Genomic DNA, 20,043 nt, shown 5'->3' on the forward strand with positions numbered 1-20,043 from the left:
AATTTCTGAAGTCCCCCTAGCCGCATTAGCCCATCCCTGTTCAATCTTCCAATCCTTCAGCATCACTAATTGATCAAATGATTGATGTAATATGTGAATGCCATTGTTACTTACCAAACCTATTTTTAATGTGATCAATGATGAGTGAAAGAATGTCCTGCCTCCTGTATGTTTGATGAGAGTCTCTTTAGTTATTCAGAATGTATTCATAGATAGTGAGGACAATTATTAAGCCAGCTGAAGTCTGCAATATACAGTAGGTACACCCAGCATCCAAATTCTCTGCTCAGTGCTTTAGGGTGTTCTTTCTTAGTTGCAGCTACAATGGGGTCTCACCATTTCCCTGCCCGGACTGTCCTGTTTGAAAGGGAAACAAGTGGAGTGACATACCGAGTGCCAGCACTACTCTACATCCCATCTGTAGCCAAGGTCTTGGCTTTTGCAGAACAGCGGCTAAGTGTGGATGATGCTCATGCCAATTTACTGGTGCTAAGAAGGGGCACTTTCTACGAGAACTTTGTGCAGGTAAGGCAGAGCAAAAACAGCTTTCCCATAACTTGGAGGGCAGGACTAGATATTCGGGATGAAAGCAGGAAGGGGTCTCTATGAATATCTGTCTTCGAATTGCTATTTCTTGCTAGCTCTTCCCTAACCTGTTGCTGTTCAAATGTGTTGGGACTACAAGGAAGGGAAACTAGGTCATAGTCCCAACCCATATGGAGAATACCAGTTGGGAAGGACTATACCAGTTGGGAATACCAGTTGGGGAGGACTACAGTAGGCCTTAATTTAGTGTTCTCTGCTTGATAATAGAGCAAATCCACATATGCCAGTGTTTCTCAACCTTGGCAACTTTAAGATGTGTGCACTTCAACTCCCAGAATTCCCCAGCCAGCGTGGTAATAGGGAGATATTGTTAGATGGCTCCATTATGACTGACATTCTTGCTGTCTCTGTGGGGTTGGTATATTTTATAATTTTGTGATTTTATAATTTTGTGATAATATTCTTTTAATAACCATTTTATCTTTTTATAATGATTGTTTTTATTTATTCATTGCTTTTACCTCATAGCTGTACGCTGCCCAGCGTCACCTTGTGTGAGATGGGTGGCCATATAAATGTGAGCAATCAATCAATCAATCAATCACATACGAGAATACTGAACTCTTGGACAATAACACATGAAAATGCCCAAATATCATGAGACAGAAGTCATTACTTTTTTTAAAGCATTTAATTTTTTAGAGTTCTGTAAATGCTATCAAGTAATGCCAGAGGCATCTTGGTATCTACTACCCTGTGTTGCCATCCTGTGCACTAACCATCATTTGTTTCTCTGTTTTGCTGAATAAGATGCATTTATTCAGTTTATGTATTGCACAACATATAAAGAATGCATTACAAACAATATTTGCATTAGCATAACATGGTAAGCCCAAACCAACAACCCACAGCATACCTCAGCATAACATGTAAACCTAACCAACCTCCCCTCCCCTCCCCTTCCCACCTAAGGAAAAGAGATAAAATTGTAGTGCTCTGCCCTCCACTTCAGCTCATACTGGGTGTTTAATTTTGTCTGTCTCCCTGTGTGGTTACAGTGAGGGATAGCTAGCCAGCTGCCATTCCTCATTTGCACTTTAAAATTAATGGCTGGCCCTGGGGTGGGGCAAGAGTTCCCACCAATGGGGGAACTGACTACCCACCACCTCTGCAGAGCTGTAGCATTTTAAAGGAAAAGAGCAAATTTGCTGTCATGTAAGAAGAACAGGGTATCAGAATTGGTGGGAGACTCATTAACAACCTGCAATATGCAGATGATACAACTTTGCTTGCTGGAAATGAAGAAGACTTGAAGTACTTGCTTATGAAGATCAAACATTGTAGTCAGCAATACGGACTACACCTGAATGTGAAGAAGACGAAGATTCTCACAAATGGACTAATAAACAATGTCACAATAAATGGAGAAGAAACTGAAGTTGTCAACGATTTCATTCTGCTCAGATCGACAATCAATGCCAAAGGAAGGAGTAATCAAGAAATCAAACAACGTATCGCGCTGGGAAAATCTGCCATCAAAGACCTATCTAAAGTTTTCAGAAGTAAAGACATCAGTTTAAAAACAAAGGTGTGTCTGACTCGTGCCATGGTCTTCTCAATTGCCACATATGCCTGTGAAAGTTGGACATTAAAAAAGGAAGTTAGAAGGAAAAGTGATGTATTTGAATTGTGGTTTGGCAAAGTTTATTGAAAATACTGCCAAACAAATAGCGCTCAAACAAATCAGTTTTATAAGAAATACAACCAGAATGTTCCCTAGAGGTGAAGATAACTAGGCTTAGACTCTCATACTTTGGGCACATTGTCAGGAAAGACCGTTCGCTTGAAAAGGACATCATGTTTGGTAAAGTCGAAGGCCAGCAGAAAAGAGGAAGATCTTCAATGCGATGGATTGATACAATTACAGCAACAATGGATGCAAACATTGGAAGAGTCAGGCATATGGCGCAAGACCAACAGCATTTTGTTCTGTTACACATATGGTCGCCATGAGTTGTAAACAACTTGACGGCAACTAACAACAACAACAGCAACAAGATTCTAGGACTGGGCTAGGAATAAACTGACTCAGTTCCACATGGCTGATAAAAAGCAACAGGTCCAGAGCAGATTCTGAACTGCTGCAGAAATGTGTGGATGTGAATGAGGAAGTCATGCATTTAAGCAAACTGCTATTATTTCAGCCTCCTTCTCCCCATCTGTAAATTATCTACTTACTTGTTGCTGTCAGGGTTACTGAATGAATGTTTTGTTCATTCTTAAAAGAGCTTACTACCATATTCCCCTCCAGATGTGTTAACTTGAACACTGTCAGCCACTCTTTTTGTTGATAGCAGGATGAAAAAGAGGACTGTTCTAGTATGTCCCATCAGCTGTTGAGTTATTCATTGACATGGTCGCTTGATCTTTCAACATTCTTAGAAGGGCATTCAACTGGCTTTCCATTAGAAAGATGGAGGTTTCAGGCTCATAAGCAAAGGGGAATAGAATTACTGTTCTTCAAGGAGCATATTTCTGTCTAATAGGTTACTGAAAAGCATGTATATGTCCTTCTGGAAAGAGTGAGAGGAGACAAAAACCCCTTGATCCAGGAGGGTAAACATATTCTCCTGGTCACAACCAATTACATATTTATGACAGAAATATCATTCTGTTTATCACATTCTGCACATCATAAATAAATAACCTAATTATTAATATGCATAGTTATTCTTAGATGAAAAAAAGACACGTATGGGATGAATTTTAATACACATTTTGAAAACTTATCTAAAATAAATCTTATATAGGTTATCTTGAGGCTCCTTACCTTACTTTAACTCACCAACTGTGAATGTTAACTAGAAGATAGCAAACCTACATGTTAATGGGTTCCCATCTCAAAATAAGCTGCATAAAAGTTCTAGCTAAATAAGGAAAACTAAATCTGAGGTTCCTACAACCTTTGGTTCCTAAATTTCAGACTAAATCTGAAATTCCTAAATTCTTTTTTTGCCAGTGGGAAGATATGCAAGCCATTGAAACTGCAACACTGACACACCATCGATCTATGAACCCTTGCCCCATCTATGACGAATTCACTGGCATGGTTTTCCTATTTTTCATTGCTGTGTTGGGCAGGACCTCTGAAGCCTTTCAGATTGTCACAGGTCAAAATGCTGCTCGTCTCTGCTACGTGTCTAGTTCTGACCAGGGGGTCAGCTGGAGTCATGTGACTGATCTCACTGAGGAAGTCATTGGCACATCCATCCAAGGTACAGATATTTAATAATAGCTGAATGTGAGAGAAAAGGTGAGGTGGGGATGCTGTCAGAGAACAACAAAAAAAGCAAACAGTCTTGTTGCATTCACATATTTATTGATTAGACTTTATCAATATTTTAGTTGAGAGCCAGTTTGGTCTAGTGATTAAGGTTCTGGGCTAGAAACCAGGAGTCTATGAGTTCTAGTCCCACCTTAGGCATGAAAGATGGCTGGGTGACCTTGGACCAGTCACTCTCTCAGCCCAACTCAGTGCAATGTAGACTAGCCTACTTGTGGTGCACCCTGGGCAACATGACTTGTCATGGCTAAATAGTCTACACATCTGGCTGCTGGACCTCACAAGGATTTCCCAGCAAGAGAAAGCAGCATGAACACTGAACTGCTATGCCATACGTTAAAAATTATATACCACCATTTAGGCTTGCATCAAGGAAAGAGTTTCTGTCTCATTGGATTGGACAGGTGTGGATTAACCATAGCACAGTTAGGATAAGGGCATCATTGTTATGCTAATTTTGCATATTTTGCAACCCATTGGGGGAAATGGGCAGTAATATAAATTTAATTAATAATAATAATAATAATAATAATAATAATAATATTGTATAGGTAATTGTCACAGACTCTCCTTTTTATTCTTTCAAAGCCAAAAGAATGTTGGAAAGAAATTGGGTCAGAGGGCTTGAGACTGTCCACCTCTGTCCAATAGCAAGATAATTCTCTGAAAATAGAACAGCATAGGACCACATTTGGTGGTGGTGGGAAGCCATTAAAAAAAAGAGCAGGGGCCACAGATAAAAACTCCAGAAAGAATCCCCCCCCCCAAATCCTTATGGGAGAAGCAGCTGAGCAATAGTTTGGATGTTGCCAGCTCCTCCATTATAATCAGCGCTCACTCCGGAGAACATAGCCCAGAGCGGACTGTTATTAAGGGGCCAGAAAGAATTTCAAAAGCCAAGCGCTGAAGGTTTTCCTCATCTTGTATCACTGCTGTCTGATTTCTGTGTTCGCAACTCTTCTCTCCTCTCTGTGTAAATGATATATCTGCCAGCTAAAATTATCATAGATGCATATCTGTGATGTGCAACCTTTAGCCTCAGGGTCACATACTTCCCCCAAATTGCTCTTTTGAAACTCACTAGAGTTTCTAACCATGCTACCAACATTCAGTGATACTGAACTTGCCAATCTGAAGCCGGAAACAACATGCACACGAATGCAAATTCTCTTGTCAGAGCTAAAATAGCTTTAGCAAAATTTGAGAAACAAAACCCTAACCCTTATCCACATGTGCAATGCAGTCCACACATTTTGTAAAACTGCCGATACAGCTTGATGTTATTTCCCTGCCTGCTGTAGCCTTCAGATCCCCATTCCGCAAAAAAAAAAAAAAAAAGTTAAATGCAGTTCTTAGCCTCTGAAAGGTGGTTCACCTTTGGTGTGATTTATCAGGTGAACAAGGCTCTAGCTCACAAATACTTTGCCATAATCTGTAAATCCTTAAAATGTCACAAGACTCTTGACTGTACATTTTCCCAACATAGTTCTTCCTTCCTTCCTTCTTTCCTTCCAGAATGGGCTACTTTTGCACTTGGCCCTGGGCATGGCATTCAGCTCAAGTCAGGCCGTCTGCTGTTGCCTGCCTATACTTACTATATTGACTGCAAAAAATGCTTTGGGAAACTCTGCAAAACAACCCCACATGCATTTGCCTTCTACAGTGATGACCATGGACACAGCTGGTACTTTGGTGAGTTCATCCCCAATCTGCAGACCGTTGAGTGCCAGATGGTGTCGGTGGATGAGGAAGATGGAAGCCATGTGCTGTTCTGCAATGCTAGGAGTCCCCTGGGCTTCCGTGTTCAAGCACTCAGCCCAGATGATGGGGCAGCATTCCTTTCAGGGCAGCTGGTGCCACGACTTGTGGAGCCTCCTCATGGTTGCCACGGAAGTATCATTGGATTCCCAGCTCCACTTTACTGTGTGTACTGTGGCCTCCAAGGGTCCCAGAGAAAAGCATGTCCTGTTAAAGGGCCGAGCTTCCTATTGCAGTCTGGAATGCATGAGAGGCCACAGTTTTGTCCAGCACAACTTACTACATCTCTCTGCAACCAATATTTATGCCACCAACAGCTGGAAAGGTTTATATCAACTGGAACTTCTAGTGCCCACCTCAACAGTATCCTTAGCCCCACCTCCTGGAGTATGGCATGTACTGATCAAGATCACAACAATGCTGGAACTGTTTCCAAATCAGATACATACTTGGAAATCCCTACATGGGTGCTATATTCCCACCCAACAAGCTCCAGGTCCCGAGATAACCTGGGAGTTTATCTCAGCACATTTCCTAGAGATGTTGACAGCTGGTCCAAGCCCTGGATTATTTATGAAGGGCCCAGTGCTTACTCAGACCTGGCCTACATTGACCTGCCTTACTCAGAGTTCCCAGCAGCTGGGATCCCAGCCATAGTATTTGCCTGTCTATATGAGAATGGGGTGCAGTCCCCATATGAGCAAATATCTTTCAGCATGTTTACATTGCATGAAGTTCTTCAGAATATTCCTCTAGCTACTTCTTCCCTGAATCAGAAGCAGTCCTCAGAGGGTAGAAAGAGAAAGGGGACAAAGTGTGTCATCTCTTAAACTGAGGAACAACATATCCTAGACCCATTTAAACCTCATTCATCCTACAATAAACACTGGGAAATGTATTTTGACATGTGTCTGTGTACTAGAATTGCATTGCAAAATTCAGATAAATTAATGCAAGATGCAGCTAGATGCAAAGTCACATCTGCTTTGGCCTTGCTAGTGTAGACAGAGCTTCCAGTTTTCACAGAAATATTCTGACACTTTTTTAAGGATGCTAGCTTGGGTCTGCCACCTGCTGGCTAAAACACCCTACTAAATGGAGGATGGTATAAGATTATTTACAGTTCAGACTCTGTGTTTCATTTCTTTTTTTAAAAAAAACAAAAGTTGTTTTTTAAAAAAAATTCCAAACACCAAAACATAGAGCCATGCTGTCTTTCTGATATACAGAGAAATGCATCTCCCTACACTTCTGTGGCTTTAAGTCAGAGAAGGAGAATCATACCACCACCACCCCACAGAAGGAAGAATACAACTTCCAAGGTAATCTGTTAAAATGCCATGCTGGCCAAGACTGAGCAGGATTAGTCTTGCCATATTATTTCCAGGTTTTTTTTGAAAAGGTTGGGTCTTAAGGCAGCAGAGCAAACCACCCATGCTTATGTCCAGCATCTCCTTTGTATTTTCCCCCCAAGTATTAGGGCATATCCACTTCACTGAAGCATGTAAAGGGTATGAAGGGGCTTGTGACTGCATTATAATCATACAGATTGAGGTAATGTTGCAACATCATTGCCCATTCCCTGCCAACATACATAGTGGGAAACATCATGACACACACAAAAACCAGCTGGGGCTTTGATTGTACCATCGTAGCCACTGCCTTGACTTTTTTGACCACATCCTATGGACAACCCTGAAAAGCATATTCTTCTGAAGGGTCAACTGAAGCAAAACTGAGCTGTTCGACATTTTTTTGTTTGACCATTTTTTGTCTGTGTACGTGATCTTTATTAGAGGCAGAACTGACAGTGCTCCCCACTGAGTCTTCAGGAAATAGTGGGGGGAAAAAATCTAGCCACTTTCACCAGGATTTCTCCAGACTTACTGCTAGCTGAGTGGGGTGGGGTGTGTGGCTCCAGTGTATGACTGGGCTCACACATTTAAGACCTACTATTACTGGGAAATTTGTTTGTGAGCGTCCAGCTAACTCCATTAAATTAATGATGGTTAAGCAAATAATGGGGTAGCATGATAAAATGTTTAAATGCATCTATTTTGTGCAAACCTCCCACCCCAAGCCAATTTTTTTTTTGCCATGCTCATTCTAATGTATGCCAGTCGTGTCCCTTGCAGATCAATAGTATTTGTGAGCTCTCACCTGGCTCACTAATACTTGTGTATGGCGTGGTAAGCACTATCTTCCCAGCAAAGCCCTCACCTCACTGCCAGGCTTTTGCTGGGGCGAGCTGAACCTAGTCAAAGTGTGCCACCTTGAAAGCCGTTTTTCCTTCTGGGAAAACAGGACACCTCCCATGTGAGCTTTCTAGCATGTGCGGAAGAGGAACCTCTGGAGGGGGAGTATACCGGGCTCTGATTGATCCTCTGCAGAGCTGCCCCTCCCCTCCGACTGGAGGATGCTGGACCACCATGGCCAGAGAGATGAGACTCCTTTCTTGCATAGCTGGTCTTTTCTTCTTGTGTATGTTGTTTATGTCAGAAAATATTGACCTCCATGAAAGGCCACATGTGGGCCTCCCATAAGGTTGATATTCCTAGTGCTGAGTGGAAAGCTTACTGTAATATGCCGGAATTTTGCTTTTCCCTTTCAGCCCCTGCATGCTCCTTTGAGGTGGTGGATGCTCCAGCTCCAGCTCCAGCTCATGAAACCCCAAATCTGAATTATTTCTGCAGGGCAGTGGCAGGGTAGCTGTTTGGGTGATCCGAACAGGGGGGAGCAGGATTCTTCTTCCTCTGAGATTAGGTGGTTTGGAGGGGACTGGTGCTCCCTTTCTCATCATTTTCTTCCAAGCTGCTTGAAGCCGAAGAAAGAGGTGCAACCCCATCCACACCCCACCCACTCTCCCACTTCCAGAATGGCTTTAAGGGCTGCACCTTCTGCTGTTCTGGGGTGATTCCAAGGAGGGGAATTAGAGCACACACCCTACAGGGGTGAGAACAGCTGCTGCTTCCACCGGGAGCCTGCACAAGGAAACCTGCGGCAGATTTCTCCTTGAGTGATTGCAGCAGGATGGTGACCATCTCCCCACCTCTGCATGCTTTCCTTCTTGCATGGCTGTACAAGGTATATTTAGATTTATATTTCCTGCTTGCCTTCTATGTAAGGTCTGGGTGTATTTAGTTCTCCCAAACAAAGAGAGCTGTCTTGCTGTTGGTTCCCTCTACACATTCCTCCACCTGAAGTAAAGTAAGAGTGATGTTTTCAGCTCCCCCCAAAAGGATTATGTCACAATTAATGTGGACATTTTAAAAAAGAAAAGAAAAATTGCCATTTAATAATTATCCAGGCAGGAAAAGTAATGGTTTCTGGCTTCTTGAATATACAGAATGAGTGAGCAGCATTGACACTGAATAATGCAGATGCACCTGAAGAAGCTTAGATCACAGACTAACTTATGCGGGAAATTATTTTTGAAGATGTGTTTGGAAAAATAAGTATCTTTATTTGATATTTTGGCACATGAGTTTTCAGCAGTTTCCATAAATAAGACCAGCTATCATGGAAACAATCAGTAAAAACAAAGTCCAGTAATAATGTGGACGCACAAACGCCTTTTGATGCAGTTTGAAAAACATGGAGGAAGGTAAACAGTTTGTGCAGCTCAAAGTAGTGTTCTCTCTGGAAAACAACAACATTCTTCTGAATCTACTCTTCTAGGGGAAGGATTGTTTGTTTGTTTATTAGATTTATGCAGCCGCCCGTCTCATCTACATGACTCTGAGCGGCTGAAAACCAAGGCCAAACAGCGTAGGCCATCCTTGCTTCCTAGTAGCATTCCTTTTTAGCCACTGCATTGCCAGTGAATATTGTAAAGGGATGGAAAGCAGCTATGAATATAATTACACTGTCTGATAACTGTTGTACAATTTCATTAGGCTTTAAGGATAGACAGCACAGCAAGGGAGGGTGGAGGCAGAATGATGAAAGCAGTGTCATGGTATCACAATGCAAGCCAGCCCCTTTTGTGCATGTGTTGTGACACCATGCATCAGTACGAAAGGGTAAAGCTTGCAGTGTCATATCCTGATGGTGCTTCCTTGTTTTGACAAAAACAGCATGGTCCTGCTGATGTTGGAGGGGTAGCATTTCAAATACATAAAATACTGAAGGATTAAGGGAATTTGTATTGCCAAGGCACTATCTGAAGGTCCTTTCCAACTGCATTTTTAAGCATTCAAATGAAAGAAGAATCTCTGCTACTGTAGCCTCCTCTGCCAGTTTTCACTAGTTTTGCTTCCCAGGGGTCTCTAAGTTTGCTACAGAGTAGATGGGGTGAAGAGAGATAAAGGATTAGAGGAGAATCAGAGAGTGAAACCAGGACTACCCAGCCCTCTGCTTCATCAGAGTATTGACAGATGTAGTGCTTGGATTGAACTCTGGCAATTTTATTCATATGCATTGATATGGCTGGAAATAGATATCCCATATCCAAAGCACACATACACACATACATGAAGGTATTATTCATATATCAGACATGAAAGTTTAACATATTTGTGCCATCTGACCCTCTCCTTAGGGAAAAGGAAGGAGAGTTAATAGGGCATCTCTTTTCTGAGTTTTGCAGTTTAAGCCGAGGATGCCATTTAAGAGGCAGAGATATAGTTTCTTTTTGCATCATGTCTGCCTAATCCTCATTTTTTCCTGAGAAAAAAATAGTTATGTTTGGTTATAAAACGTATTTTGGACTATGTCCCTCACAATGTCTGACATTGGCTATTACAGCTTGAGTTTATGGAATTTATTACTTGAAATAGCTAGAGGGTTCCATGTTGCCCATTCCTGCTCAAAAAAATGAAACTCTTGTCCTTTTTCAGATTAATGGTCTTGGTGGCACTTCTTTCCATTTGCCAAGCCATGGTCTAGTATGGGCAAAAATGACATGAATGCAGACCAAAGTTGTTCCCCAGGTTTTGGCCTTCTAAGACTTGGGGACCACCAGTTGACCCCCAAAAGTCAGGTGATCTGATACAACCTGAATTTGGAGTGAGCATTTTCCATTCAAGCCTCCTGTCTATACTGTACCTCTGTTTATCCCAGAAAAATCACAGTACTTTCTGGCTTTGCGTCTCACTCACTCACGTAAGCAAGAGTATTCTTAGGATTAAAATATTTTAGCATAGCAAATAAGGGTTTCTTGTAAACAAAAGCAGAAATAAATATGCATACAAACATGCACCACAGTACAATATTACTAATTATAAAAGCATTATGAGCATTATATCAAAGTCAGCTTCCTAGCTCTATACCTCTGTGAGAATGTCTGTAGTGACAGCAGTTTCAGTCTCTATGCCCTGACAGTGACTGTTATAGGTTAATTCTATGGGAGACAGTGACATATACCTTCCACTGAAGGGCTGGTGATGGCTGGTTACTGTTGGGCCAGCAGCATCTCTGTTCTTCTGTGACAATGCAAGAACCAGCTACTCAGGCTGCAGTGACAAAAGATATAGTTGCAAATCAAGTTAGCACATATCTTTGTAATCTGATCAGTAAAAATGAACCAAGGGTTGAAACACTTCTGAATCCATGTTACCTATTTCTTCTGTTCACATAAGCCACAGACACATCCAAAACAGCCATTGATAATTTGGAGAGCAGCCAGGATCATTTCAACCATGCTGATGACTAGGAGGGCACAGAAGAAATACACATTCCAGCCAACAACGTTCTGTGGCTTGATGCAAACTGAATTCCAAAGGGAGGGATCGTACAAGTAATTCTGAGCCCTTAAAAGAAACAGATTTTGAGTAAGTTACAGGAAAAAATTTAAAAAGTAGAGTTATGGAGAGAGTCCTCAATAAGGGGTATTTTTTCTATATGCATTTAAAAAATATTAAATAAAGTTTCATAGATTAACTATATTAACTGGCCTATTGAATATCCAGCACCTTAACTGCTTCTATTTGTCAAGCATGGTATCTAATCTGTTCCTTCCTAATTGCATTGTCTTATAGATATCTCTGTGTATTGACTTAGTAGGCTTGGGACCATCAATTTTAACCAATCTCTTCATTTAGGGTACTTTTAAGTGCTCTTAAACCCCTTTTCCTTTGTCCATATTCCAGTCCAACTAATCCCCCACCTTAGCCTTCTCCCTGCTTGTACCTTCGAGTAGTATCATGACTACAACTTCCAGAATACCATGCTGGCTAGAATTTTTGGGAATACTAAATTCCCAAACATCAGGCTAGTGCTTGGTTGGAGTGGGCTGTTCCATGCAGATCTTCTGCTTATGTATTTGTCACTTAATTTTCAATAAAAAGCACAATCCATTTCTAATGCAAAACTCTATTTAAAGAAGAATTCCTCTGAAAACACTCATGAGTTCTTATATAGTAATTCTGTCTCTACAAGCAACTATACCCCAAAGTGACATCATATGAAGCACACTTTTACAAGGAATGGTTTTATGAACCTACCTGAAGGCAATTTATATGTTTTAATTATTTAAGCAAAACAGTGTATCTCAAAACAATATATGCTAAGCAACACTATAAGCTGGCTTATGAACTCCAGTCATCTTACCCATTGTTCAAGACATGATAGTCCATTTCAAGAAATGGATAACCCCACTGTTGCACCTTTTGCTGATTGAGGGTGGAATTATAGAGACAGAGCGGCCCCTCTGTCAAGCCTGAACCAGACAAAATGAAACAAGCAGCTGATCCCAGGAGGGACAGTCCTGATAGTAGAATGGAGAGAAACATCTGTAGGCAAAAGAGGCACAGAAATTAACTTCAAATATACAAGACCATTTAAGTGGGTACCTCTTGCAGATTCTGACTGAAAGTTAAGAAAACATTCCTAACAGCAAGAGAAGTTTAGCAGTGGAACCAATTACTGAGGATAGGCTCCCCTTGCTGGATATACTCAAGTATAGGGTGGGCAACCACCTGTTGGGGATGCTCTAGTTTAATTCTTCTGCTGAGCTGCAGATTGGACTTGATCACAAAGATGGGCCCTTCCAGTTCTGTGATTTTATTATGGATCTCAGCCTTCAGTACTTTAACAAGAGCAAATAAAAATGATATCCTCCTTTAACTTATACTGCTGAAATTAAGAAAGTTGGAAGAGAACAGTAACCAGAAGTGGCTTTTTGTGGGAAATGATGGAGAGAGAAGGGGATGAATGTATGTGGGTTATGTGTGCCCACACACCTCTCTTGTGAATAGAGATGTTGTTCACTCCTAATTTAGGATTTAATTTATGTCAAGGCTCCTAAATCATATTTTCCCTAGTGTTGAAAAAGAGAAGAGAGCATTGATGGTGATCAGGAGACTGCCTTCCTTCACTATTGAGATAACCACAGTAATTGCAGGCAGTTGGAAAAAAGAACCTAACATCAGAGGATGTGTTCTTGTGGGGTTTTGTTCAGGACTTTTTTTTCTTTTCTAGAAGTTATACTCCCCCTTCTAAGTTCTTGACCTTTAAGAAACAAGAAAAGAGCAAAACTGCATGAACAACTTCCAGTTGAGAACTACAAACTTTACATAGTACAGTAGGAAATGAAAAGTTGGCTTTAGCCCAGAAAGAGCTGAGTCTAATTTCCACTCAGGTGTAATGGATAATCCGTGACCTCCAGGCAATTGTTCTCCTTCAGCCTAATCACTCTCATAGGTAAGTTATGAAGCTAAAATGAGGCCATCTCCTTCTATATTGATCATCCCTTGATGCCTTAGAGAGCAGGCAAAATATAAATGCATAAAATCTAGCTAATATATTTACTGCAGGATATATCTGCACAGTAACATGGAATGGAACCAGATGTGCCGTATTATACATTTCAATCACACCCACAGATCTAGGATAAACAAGGCTAGGCTAAAGAAAACAAAAGAGACAATATTATTCTGAGTGTGACTAGTTTTCTAAGTGCTCTCTACCCTGTTGCTTTTCTCAGCTATGGAAATTTGAACTGTGCCTGACATAGAATGTGAAATTCCCCGGAGATCTACTCATTAAAACTGGAAACTTTTCATCTGCATAAAGAGTCATCATCTGCCTCCCTCTTACCTTACAGCAAGTTCCAGAGCTGCTGAAGTACTTCCACCTCCATCCAATACCTGTGATCTGAATTGCAGCGGGAAAAACCTGCAAGGAAGTAGTTTGGAATAAGCGGTATTCTCCAGTGCCCTACAGTAAGAGTTCATAAATAGTTTTTTTTATCTTGGGCCATTATTATTATTATTATTATATGAGACACTCTTATTTAATTACTCATGTGTTCATTTTCTTTTTCCTGGAGCCCTACACAGTAGACCTCCTTCTACTTTTATCTCAACAGAAAGAACCCTGTGAGTGTTGGAATGATCAGGGGTCAACTCAGCATTGTCTCATAAGCATAAGGGGGTTGTTCTAGCAAATCACATCTCTATTGTGCTTGTGGGATGTCACATGGCTCACCTGACTTCCACTTCCTCCTCCTTCTTGGGCTTGGGGATTAACAGTGTCCATTACCCGTGGGCAGACATGCAAGCAGGAAGACCTGCAGAATGCAGCTCTCCCCTTTTTCTACCATCCAGTGATGATTAAGTGTTTTCTACTATGAACCTACTTGTAACCAGATCTACTGAATAAAAGTAAGCCATCTCTATTTTCTTCATCTAACTACAGTGTGAAGACTGAATTTATTTCTGAACATAATTAAGCTTAATGTGCAAGTTCTCTTTTGGTTCACACTTCTACTCTGCAAGATTGCTGTTAGCTGCTTGGAGTTCTTTTATTAACCTTTAAAAACTCCATCAGTGAGTAGGATAAGCTACAAATTCGTGACTAGCTCAAAGGTAATGAATGAGCATCCAAGACTGAATGTGGTCTAACTTGGGTCACCCCAGTCTTAGTCCAACAATTTAACAACTTCCCTACCTCTTAGACCTTCATATCTTCCCTTAAGACAGGGGTGCATAACCTTTTGGTGATAGGGTGGCTACATTGAACATGTTTGGTTAGAAAAAGCATTTTAAGAATAATATTTTTGTTGCTGTTTTTATTGGCCTTGTCCATTAATAGGCTGTGATAGAAATGCTTACATTTGACACAGCCACTGAAGAAAAATTACAAAACATTCCATAATAATACAAAAAGGAGGAGAGGAGAGAAGAGGAGGGAAGATGGCTACAAGAAGATTCACAATTATAAGTCACTAGTATCTAGTGTAGGCCTACCATTTCTGAGCTGTAAAAATCCAGATGGATATCGGATGGCAGCAGACTCAAACTGTCTGCTGGCATTTTGCAGTTGCCCAGATTTTTGCAGCTCAGATAAAGTTGGCTTAATTCAGTGCAAAACATTTCTGATATAGATTTTATAAAATGGGTGTGTTGGCCAAATCCTGGAGAATTCTTGGAGTTACAGTCCCAACACAGCTGGAGGATGCCACCTTGAGGAAAGATGACTTACTTTCAGGGATGAGCAGAACTAACATTAATATACTTCAAATTAATTGTATCACTATTACTATTCCCCACATAGATTCTTGGCCAGGATACATGAAGAAATAGTCTACTTACTAACAGGCCTCCTCCCCACACTCCTGGCATTAGCATTGCCCTCTTAGAGATTTGGCCCAGGCTTAGGTAACACCATTCCCAATTGGGGAAGAGGAGGAGAATGTTAGCAACAATGGAAAGAAAGCCCAAGATGAGGAGGCATGGGCCCAGGATCCGAGTACAAGTCCCTACACACATTGCAGAAGGGAGTTCTGAAAAAACAATGAAACAGAGGAAAAAGTGATGACATTCCTTCCTTGTCTTGTCAGTTGGCTTATATTCTGAAAAGGAATACTAGGTTATCCCCAAGGGTGAGTCCCATCAGCATCCAGAGCCCTGGCCATCCTTTCCCCCCAGAGGTTTTGGATTCCAACTCACAGAGTCCTGGAGTAGTAACCATGTTGACTGAGGGTGAGGACAGTGGTAGTTCAAGTCCCTGCCTGCCTATGCTAATTTCCTGAACTAAACTGCACCTCCCAAACTGCTACAGGGTTGCTTGCTGGCAGTATTCAAGCTTCCTAACCTGATCTTCTTGCACTGATTTATACCAGAGGGGAGCAAGCTTTTCGCTTCCATGCGAAAAGCTCTTTCCATGCATCAACTCTTTCCAAGCTCCTTTGAAGCTTGCTTTGTACTGTCAGCAGCAGATCACCAGTACATGAAAATGTCAGCTAAAATGAGATGAGGGCCTTCGTAGGCTATTATTACTTGCACAGTCTTGAGTTACATGGATACATCTATGCTAGAGCTGTCAGAACCAGGCTGCAAAAATCCACCAACTGGCACCAAAGAATTGGTTTTCTGGTTTTTTTGCTGCTGTTTAGCTGTTGTGCAGAATTCTGCAGCCCAATTATGGTAGCCCTAACTCTAAAGATACATGAAGGACGCCAAGCTGGAAATGCTGCTCTAAATAATGTTTTCTTTTGGCTTGATTTAACTTTCAAAAAGTCACAAATCTGCATCAGGAAGAAGGAGTTATGTACCATTTTTCTTTATAAGATAAAGTCAAAGCTGGTTACAACATTTTCATCACAAAAAATAAAATAAAAAACACTGGTTCAAATAACAGTAAAGTGAATCTACATTACATTAAATTACATTCATATTGCTAAAATCAAATTCATACATTAAAATCAAGGACAAAATAAAGCATCTGAGGTAGAAACAAACAGATAGGACTTTAACCCACACAAAGAACTTCATGAAATAGGAAAATCTATACTCCTTGTCTAAAACTGAAATCCATTTCTGGAGCTGTTTCATAAACCAGATGACAAACTAAAAAGTTTTTTCTGAACTTTTTTCTGAAACTGCTTGGACCTATAGAAGAATCTCTAACATTTTCACTAGTGATGTGATACACTGGACATCCATCTGGGAGTTACATTAGTGTCCCTACTTGCTGCCTTTCAGCTGCATTTGAAATGATTACAAGAACTACCAGAATTCCCAGCAGCGTGGCCTTATTTATTCATTTATGAGACTTATATGGCCACCCATCATATATACAATAACCTCGGGCAGCTCATGGCATAACAATGAAACATAAAAGAACACAAGCACTGACAACAACACTACACCTCAGAGTACCCCCGTAACAACAATCATTGTCCCAATACACCCAGAGTTCATGAACTTGGAGTAATCTACATTAGGAGAGGCAGTTGGTAAGGATGTTCCTTAGCCTCTCATGCAACCACACTCGACATAGTACTAACCTCTGCAGTCAGCAATCTAGGTAGTTGCGTGTTCCTGTTAGGAGGAAAATACCCTTCCTCCCCTGGTGGTTCATTTCCAAACCAGGAAGAAATCAAAGTTGCCAGATAGTTGAAGAATTAAGGAAGTGCTTTATTTTGTTCAAGAACAACAAAGGATGTTGGATGGCGGCTTCCACAAACATTCCTCATCACCTTTCTTATAGATGTCTATTCCATAGGTTTGAGCCAATTGTTAACAATACGAACTCAGTGAATCAACCAATCATATTCCCCTCCTCCTGTTCATGTTCTTTCAGTATGAACACCTCATGCTGTTCTCATGTGCAGAAACTAGCTGGGGCAGGTGTCCTCCTTCACAATGCTTAGGAAAATATTGGTGGTTGGTCACAGCATCTAGAGAGGCAGCGTCTATAGCTAACCACAGTACATAAGCCATTGGTCTTTCCTGTACCCAACTTCTTTGGTTTTGCTCACTTTCCCTGAAATGGTGCAGCTGGTTCTTCCTTTATAAAATGGCATTAGTACTGCTTACTACAACCCCTTAGCTTGTTACCAGTCTTTTATGCTACTTTGAATATTATTTAAGGGGATAAAGAAAACATTCCAACATTCGCAGCACCAAAGTATTCCCCTATCAAAAGTGCAGTGCTTGAGAATAAAGTCTGGATCCTGCATAGCAACTTAGCACTCCAAAATTACAATATCTGAATTAGCCTGTTAAAGTCTTGAACCTCCCTCAGGAGGGAAATGACAAAGCAAACCACTCCTGACATGCAGTTTAGGTTTTCTATGCAAAGGTTCTTTGATTTCCTTTCCCCCAAACAAATTAATCAGAACCCTGAGAATTCCTTCTTCCCAGGTTTTCTACTTACTTTTGACAAACTCAGTGCCGATGAAAGGAGTTGGTAGAGCCACCTAGAACTCGTTCCCACCAATGGTTGCTGCCACTATTGCAAGAGACAATGGAGATAAGTTTTTCTAGACCAGGCAGCAACAATTGGTGACTATTTATAGCCTTCTAACTATAGGAAAGCATCAGTGCCCCCACTTTTTTTTATCCCTAGATGGTCAGGCTTGAACTTCCCAATTTTTACACATCTATCACATGCTCTATCATTATGGCAACTTAAGAATTTAGTTTTAGGAGGAAAATTTTCCTTGGACGGAAATGAGTAATAAAAGATGAAAGCTGCTTCTGTGAGGAACTGGCATATGCATAGTGAATGCACATGTAACACTCTTGCAACATACCATATACTTAAAAAATATAATTGCTAATTCTAGGGGGTAGCCACATTGCTCTGTTGCAACTAAAATATAAAGGGTCTGATGGCATTGGCTTTTATTGAGGCCTAACTTTTCATGACAGTGGCTTTCTCAAGAAAACAGAGGTTACAATCCTGTGTATGGTCACCTGGGGGTAAGACTATGAGAACTAATTAGGGATTACTCCTGAACTAAAAGGTATAAGATGTACACTGTAAATTCTTTATTTTTGTTAATAATGTATCATGAGAAACAGTAGAGCAGACTTGGAATCTCTCCTGTACCTGACTCATCCCTCCAGATGGACCAATAATGGTCTGATTCAGAAACTGTCCTTGTACAACATGCTTACCCATGGATAACTGAACCATGGTTTATTCTATGCAATTTTCTGGATTTATATAATACTAATTATAAGTCCGAGTTTGAACAATAAAACTGTAGCTAATGAAGGGTGATTATGTTTTCCACCTTATAGAGGACAGTCCTTTCTTTGAAGGTATCCTCTGTTTCAGGTGTGGGTAACTTTTTAGCCCCAGAGTCATAGATCTGGATCTGTGCAATGCTTGCACACAAACCAAATGACCTCAGTGCAGCTGATATTCCTGCAAAAGGTTCAACTCACACACACAGAGTATATATATTTCAACATTAGGAAGAGGAAGCTTGTTGTTAATATCACTGGAAAATGTTGCAATCACCTAGTGCTCCATCTGATCACTTCACCCAAGGCTGCTTCAGATCAGCTGTTTCCTTGAAAACAAAATGGCAATATATAAGCTATTAGAATCTTTGCTTACAGATACTCAATTCCACTTCATTTCATATCGGGGATAATATATATAAATACATGGGTTAGGTGGATGTAATTTGGTTTTGGGAAGAATAATGTTCTCAGTAAATAATATAGGGTCTATCAAAACAAGGAATATAATACAGATATTGTATTGTTCACAATGCACTATTTGATTAATTAATAGCCACAAATGTCAATATACTATTTAACCACTGAATTACTACTTAGGACAGTGGTTCTTAAAATGGGGGTAATTACCCCCAAGGAGGTAATTTGGGCATCTCCTCGGGTAATGGAGCAATTTGGAATTGCTTGGTTGTGAGTCAAGTTTGGGATTGCTGCTGCAAAGACCACTGTGTGAAACAAGAGAGTATTTTCTTTGTGGAGGTAATGACATTGAGACTGGGGAAAGGGGAAATCGAGTCAAACAGTTTAAGAATCATTGACTTAGGCAAACCAACTTCAATTGAGTGAAAAAGAAATTTTATATTTGGCCTGCCATACTTGGGCTGCAAAAAGCTGGATGACAATTCTTCTTCCTCCTCTTCCTCTCCTCCTTCTCAGTTTTTGACTCCTGGTGACTGCCTTGACTAGTCCCTGCAGTTTTTTTGGCAAGGCTTTTTGGAAGTGGTTTGCCATCGCCTCCTTCCTAGGGCTAAGAGAAAGTGACTGGCCCAAGGTCACCCAGCTGGCTTTGTGCCTAAGGCAGGACCAAAACTCATGGTCTCCCGGTTTCTAGCCTGATGCTTTAACCACTACACCAAACTGGCTCTTTGGATTACCATTAGATGATAGGAAAAAGAAATAGAAAACTCTTACTCTTTGTTGCCATTTCATGGCCATCTGGATTTTGGCAGCTCACATATGGTAGGCCTAAGTATAGTCTCAGGAACTTGCAGATCATCATAATATATTTCAGTGTTATTTCCAATTAAAATTAAGAGCAGAAATTATCCAAGCACTTGCATAATTCAAACACAATTGATGTTTTCATATTTGCTTTAATCAGGACTAACATACTGATAGACTTTTTATATTTGTATATTCATTTAAAATATATAAATATGTGTACATTTTTTTGTTATTTCAATTTATATCCTGCCT

The 20,043-nt window shown here is 40.7% G+C and overlaps 2 protein-coding genes across 2 annotated transcripts; one reads left to right on the forward strand and one right to left on the reverse strand.

Moving 5' to 3' along the window:
* Positions 1-288: 288 nt before the first annotated feature.
* On the forward strand, positions 289-6,533 carry NEU4 (neuraminidase 4). The gene is made up of 3 exons (XM_063306767.1): positions 289-525; positions 3,566-3,821; positions 5,405-6,533. Exons 1-3 carry the CDS (start codon positions 325-327, stop codon positions 6,475-6,477), a joined length of 1,530 nt encoding a protein of 509 aa, XP_063162837.1. The 5' UTR covers positions 289-324; the 3' UTR covers positions 6,478-6,533.
* A 4,626-nt stretch (positions 6,534-11,159) lies between these two features.
* TM4SF19 (transmembrane 4 L six family member 19) lies at positions 11,160-17,913 on the reverse strand. The gene is given in 6 exon segments (XM_063306768.1): positions 11,160-11,397; positions 12,197-12,378; positions 13,685-13,762; positions 15,181-15,371; positions 17,750-17,780; positions 17,782-17,913. Coding segments are annotated over 6 exon segments (807 nt in total). The 3' UTR covers positions 11,160-11,204.
* Between the last annotated feature and the right edge of the window lie 2,130 nt (positions 17,914-20,043).

Source organism: Candoia aspera, chromosome 6 (assembly GCF_035149785.1).
Source record: "Candoia aspera isolate rCanAsp1 chromosome 6, rCanAsp1.hap2, whole genome shotgun sequence".
Taxonomy (NCBI): domain Eukaryota; kingdom Metazoa; phylum Chordata; class Lepidosauria; order Squamata; family Boidae; genus Candoia; species Candoia aspera.